Here is a 5,357-nt window from a genome sequence, read left to right as displayed (position 1 = left end):
TAATCTAAAAAGGATGGCCTTGATGCGAGCTTGGACACCCAAAGAAATGTGTAAGGCCCTTAGAGAGTGAAGTGTGTGTCATGTGAAATCCCCCCTAAGTTGTAGACGAGACAAATGCTGGCTCTACTTTACAACATACGATAGTACTGTATGCCTTGGGTCTAACTTCTCACCATCAAAACACCCCACCACCACCATCTTTTCCATTAACTTTTCTTTACCTTGAATTTGGCGAAGACCACTTTAACAAATGTAAAAATTTAATGCCTCGATGTGGCAATCTGCGAAGTGTGGTCGTCTTCCCCGGCGCCCACAGCATTGGATTCCCCCCTTTCTCTCTCTCTTTCTTCTTCTTCTTTTCTCTCTCTCGGGTTGCTACCAAATTTGGTGCAAATTCGCAAAAAGCTTCTTAATGTGTAGCCCAATGTTGACGCCAACTTTGGTGCAAAAAGCTGCTATCAATTTTTATCAGACAATCCTTTCAAAACGGCGAGTTTGTGGGAGCTTCACTGGTGGGTCTGTCACCCGTTTCTTATGATCTGTTGGTCAGTTGCTTTCAATGGGCTCACATTAGGGTGCACTACCCACTTCTCTGTCTGTGTGTGTGTGTGTGTGTGTGTTTCTTCATCCTCTGAGCCATCTCTCGCCTCTCTTTCCCTTCTGCTTGCTTAGCGTGGCTATGGCGACCTGAGAGCTCAATGCAGTTCTGTGAGAATCCCCTCTGCAGAAGCACCGCCATTTCCCAACCTTCCCGGTACTTCTTAGCCAAGTTTTCTTCTTCTGCATTTTGCTGCTTGGAAACCTGTACGTTTCATCAAGCTTTTGGTAGGGGCAGCTATGGCTAAAGCTTCACCAAAAATTAGCCTTATACTTAGAATTCTTCTACTGTTCACTCTGCTACATCTAGCAATTTTAGAATAGGCTTTTCTCAGCAAAAATTTTTCATATCCACTACGCGTAGTGTAGGTTAACCGAAACAAGTCAATACATGACTTAAAAGCCCTAGCTAGTGATGGTTGTGTAAACATGAGGGGAGAGCTTTTTCTAGGCTTTTTAAAAGAGTTTTCTCAAGGAAAGTGCAGCTAAAACCCTAAACACTATTTTGCCATAAATGGATTCTGCAGGGTAACTGAGCCTACAAACTCTGCCTCGTGAAAATGGGGAAGTCTGGAAAACTGTTCAAAACCCTAGTTGCTGGTGTTAAAGCTTTCAAATCTCCATCCAAAGAGAAGCCTGCAAAGGAGAAATCTGAATCGCATTCAAGCAAGAGGGAAGACAGAGATCTACTGGTAAGCCTTCTCATCCTGTAGCTTTACGCTTTAGATTTGAAGGATTGCTCTTGGCCTGTGCTCAGTTTCTGTTTTTGTGGGTCAGAGGAAGGGAAGTAAGGAAAAATGCCTGTGGAACTTAGGCAAATCTTCTTCTCGGAATCGAGATGCTGTAGCCACTGCCCCATCTCCGGATGCCATTGAGATCAAAGCTGTACAGGTGGAAAACCAACAGGTCAAGTATGTGCGGCCAACTGCATCATTTACCACAGGACCTGGTCTTGAAGCAAAGGGTCCAGTTAAGGCTCAAGATGGGGGTGGTTGCATGGAGCTGTCACAGACAGGACTGATGGAGCGCATCGAGGAGTCTGATCGAGAAGAATGGGCTGCGGCGAAGATACAGGCCGCCTTTCGATGTTACCTGGTAGGGATGTCTTGCACATGTACATGTACATGTACATGTACATGTACATGTACATGTACATGTACATGCACACAACACAACACAACACAACACAACACAACACACACACACACACACACACACACACACACACACAACATGCATGGACATGCACGGAGGCCTTGATCCCATGTGGTTACACATGTGCTTGCAACACAACACAACACACACACACACACACACACACACACACACACACAACATGCATGGACATGCACACAGGCCTCGATCCCACGTGGAACCACACATGTGCTTGCATGCATATGCATGGAGCCCACCCCCTCTTGTTCTTACAGAGAGGGACATACATAAAGGTTTAGGAGGAGATTGAAGAGGGGGGGAATGCATGGAAGGTGTGGGCTGGTAGGCCTCGCTGGCACAGATGCTTGGACATAGCCTCCCAGTTGTGCACATACATGCACTTATTGTGCGTTTAGGGCTCTGGACCTGGGGCTTGCATGCACTCTCTCACCGATGCACAGATACATACATGGACATGCATAGAGGTCTACGTAGATGAATCTGCAGCTTCCTTCGACCCATTCATGTCTATGAGATCACAATGAAGGTTCCAGTGGTCGTTCGGTGTGTCTGGTGTTAAATTTTTATTTGCTTTCTGTATCAGCCAGTTGTTTAACCCCTGTTGAATCAGTGGAGGCTTTAAAGATTGATGTTCTGCAGGCACAGCGTGCTTTTCGAGCATTGAAAGCTTTGGTAAGGCTTCAAGCATTGGCTCGAGGACAAATAGTGAGAAAGCAGGCATCCACAACACTGCAGTGCATGCATGCGTTGGTAAGAGTTCAGGCCCTTGCCCGGGGCCGCCGTGTTCGAACATCTGAGCTTGGTCAGTTGGTTCAAAGACACCTGCAACAGACAAGACAGCAGAGAAAAAAACCAGCGGTGAGAGGGGTCTTTCCACCACATGGCTGTCATTTTGTATACAACCACCCTTTACTTATAAGCTCTTAAAAGTCCTGTGTGGTATATTGCAGGAAGGTTGGGTCAGTAGCATGGCTACTGTACAGCAGTTGCAGGCGAAGGCTCAAAGCAAGCAAGATGCAGTCATGAAGCGACAGCGTGCCCTGGTGTATGCATTCTCTGAACAGGTATGCTTCTATTCATCTTGTAAGATTTCTATTTTCATGCCTTTTCGGAGCTAGAAGCGTCCTGAGTGGTTAAAGGATTCACTTTTTTCTGATGTTGGCTGTGTACATTGTATGCTAATATGGGCAGATCTTCTTGCAGCTCAACAGATGTACACCAAAGCAGAGTCCTTCTTTAGTAATTGATAGTAGTCTTCCAGACAAAAGCCACTGGGCTTGGATCTGGTTAGAACGTTGGATGGCAGCTCGCCCCTGGGGAAACCCTCCAAATGCAGCAAGAGAGCAACAAGACATGGTAACCATAAAAAACGAGAAGATGAAGACCAAAATGGAAGCAGAGAGGCACGTGGGGAGTTCAAAGAAAGAAGGTATATTTTTGAGTGAGCCTGCAGATGGCACCATGTCTCGTCCACGGGGAAGCCCACCAGCAAGAGAGCAAGAAGGAACATTAACTGTGGTAGTGAAGAAAGATGATAAAGTGAAGCCCCCAACAGAGGTAGAGAGGCATAGTGCAAAGAAACAAACCTTATCTGGGAGCGACTCTGCAGTAGAGGCTAATGTGTCGGCTAACACATCACTTGTGCAAAGGCTTCTTCCAAGCCCAACAGAGGTAGAGAGGCATGTTGTAAAGAAAGAAAATTCAGCTGCAGCAGAGGATAGTGTGTTGGCGAATACATCAGTGGTTCAAAGGCTTCTTCCATCACCTCCACCCCCTCCACCACCACCTCTTCCATCCTTCAAGAGAGCCAGTCCTCCCCTTGTAACAAAGAAAATTAGCTTACATCCAGCTCAACCAATAGCCACCTCTGCAGTGACATGTTCTGAAACTTCAGCCACATCTGATGTGACCCACCCGACATCATCAGCATGTGCTACTGAACTGATAGTGGCCAGCTTATCAAGCACACCAGATACGCACTTGAAATCATCATGTGCTACTCAGCTGGCAGTGGCTACCTTCCCAAGCACCCCAGATACAGACTTAAGATTATCAACATCTGCTGCTCCACAAATAGTATCTCCCACTGTGTCGAGCACACTGAATAGCTACCCCAAATCTCCAGCATGTGCTATGAAGCCTACAGCCGTGGCCACCTTATCAATCACATCAGATTCTCTGGAGAATTTGCAGACTCAGTTTGACTCTCCACCCAGACGGTCTGTTTCAAACCCAACTTCACCCTCACCCTCCTCCTTTTCCCCAGTAGAATTGAGCTCTCCATTACAGTCTGCCTCACCACTGACTCTTTGTTCCAGAGACCTGGGCTCGCCTCCAAGGCCGCATATCACACCGCCACCTCCATTATGTATTCCAGATCTTACATATGAAGAACTGTCAAATGGGGTGCTTATGCCAGAGGAGAATGCTGCCCCTAGCATAAATGGGGACAGTATGATACTGGTGAGTGAAGCAGCAAGTGCAACAAATGGAGATGAAGATGCCATGGATGGGGGAGAGCGTCAGTCCGTCGAAACTAAGATTGACGAGGTCACAGAAGCTGATGCCTTGTCTGAAACGAACGGCAGGTGTGATGCATCTGTAGTGTCTGTTGGCGCAAAATCTACTGATGCTTCAAACAAACTTATGGCCAGTCCAAGTTCAAAACATGAACAGCAGGCAGAATGTGTATCTCCATCTGTTCCTAATTACATGGCCACAACCAAGTCTTCAAAGGCCAAGATACGTGCCCTCACCAGCCCTAAGCAGAAATCGGATTCACCCAAGCAGAAATTGGAGTCTCCCAAGCAGAAACCGGATTCTGCAACAAAAAGACGGCATTCTCTTTCTGCATTGGAAGGCAAGAGCTCTTCTGTGACACACAGGCCTGCATTGCATGTGCGTGCCAGCAGCAAGGGGCAGTTGACGTCACTGCGGGATATGAGCACGGAAAACTCGCCTCGCTCAAATGGGGATTCGCGCAGACATGGCAAGTAGGTGGTTGTCTCACATTCAAGTTTATCCCAGCATTCATGAAGATAGCAGAAGTAGCTTTTGCTTTGGATTTTCTGAACTTCTTACATATACTAAGTTTTTGAAGGAACTTTGATTGGAATGTGGGTTTGGTTCAGAGGCTTGGAGTTTTGTAATGTAACATTGTGATGGCTTGTAAACATAAACATAAACATCCAGTAGGTGCTGCTACTACTGCTACTTTAGCTGCAGAAGGGATGTTTGGCCTTTTAGCTATATAGCGCACCCCAGCATATAATAATTGTTACTGTATTGTCTCTTTCCATGTACTTAATGCCTGTTGAATACAGTTGCTTTTGACCAATATGTTCCTTCTTTTTGTAACCAAGGCTTTTTGCCTGCCTTTACTGTTGTTTGACCAAAAAAGCCTTGTATAACTGATGCAGGAAAAGGTTATTATTTTTACTCAAGTGGGGATTTTTAGTGCAATGCAAGGCCTTTCTAATTCTCTGGAATGGAAATAATTTGTTTTTTAATAATCATTCTTTTCTTTTAGTGCTGCTACTACTGCTACTTTAGAAGGTTGATGTTTTAGCAATATACTTATTTTG

The 5,357-nt window shown here is 45.8% G+C and overlaps 1 protein-coding gene across 7 annotated transcripts; it reads left to right on the top strand.

Annotated features, from left to right (window-relative positions):
* Positions 1 to 242: 242 nt before the first annotated feature.
* LOC147625774 (uncharacterized) lies at positions 243 to 5,110 on the top strand. Of its 7 annotated transcripts, none has more exons than XM_086817334.1 (7): positions 246 to 512; positions 1,125 to 1,289; positions 1,375 to 1,692; positions 2,413 to 2,631; positions 2,724 to 2,837; positions 2,977 to 3,992; positions 4,092 to 5,110. In XM_086817334.1, exons 2-7 carry the CDS (start codon positions 1,158 to 1,160, stop codon positions 4,768 to 4,770), a joined length of 2,478 nt encoding a protein of 825 aa, XP_086673460.1. In that variant the 5' UTR covers positions 246 to 512; positions 1,125 to 1,157; the 3' UTR covers positions 4,771 to 5,110. The 7 variants fall into 7 exon arrangements, with proteins under 7 accessions (XP_086673455.1, XP_086673460.1, XP_086673454.1 ...); XM_086817335.1 differs by having other exon boundaries at positions 284 to 575; XM_086817333.1 differs by having other exon boundaries at positions 304 to 754.
* Positions 5,111 to 5,357: the final 247 nt, after the last annotated feature.

This window comes from Cibotium barometz, chromosome 23, assembly GCF_041138505.1.
Source record: "Cibotium barometz isolate CiBa-2024 chromosome 23, ASM4113850v1, whole genome shotgun sequence".
NCBI lineage: Eukaryota > Viridiplantae > Streptophyta > Polypodiopsida > Cyatheales > Cibotiaceae > Cibotium > Cibotium barometz.
Note: the sequence above shows the minus strand (reverse complement) of the source record. Positions and strands in the feature narration are given on the sequence as shown.

Excerpts from the sequence above, each read along its gene's own strand:
- LOC147625774 (XM_086817329.1), top strand. The coding sequence starts at position 1,158 with ATGGGGAAGTCTGGAAAACTGTTCAAAACCCTAGTTGCTGGTGTTAAA. Across the intron at positions 1,693-2,412 it reads CCGCCTTTCGATGTTACCTG|GCACAGCGTGCTTTTCGAGC; the intron begins GTAGGGATGTCT and ends GATGTTCTGCAG. Across the intron at positions 2,632-2,723 it reads AGCAGAGAAAAAAACCAGCG|GAAGGTTGGGTCAGTAGCAT; the intron begins GTGAGAGGGGTC and ends GGTATATTGCAG.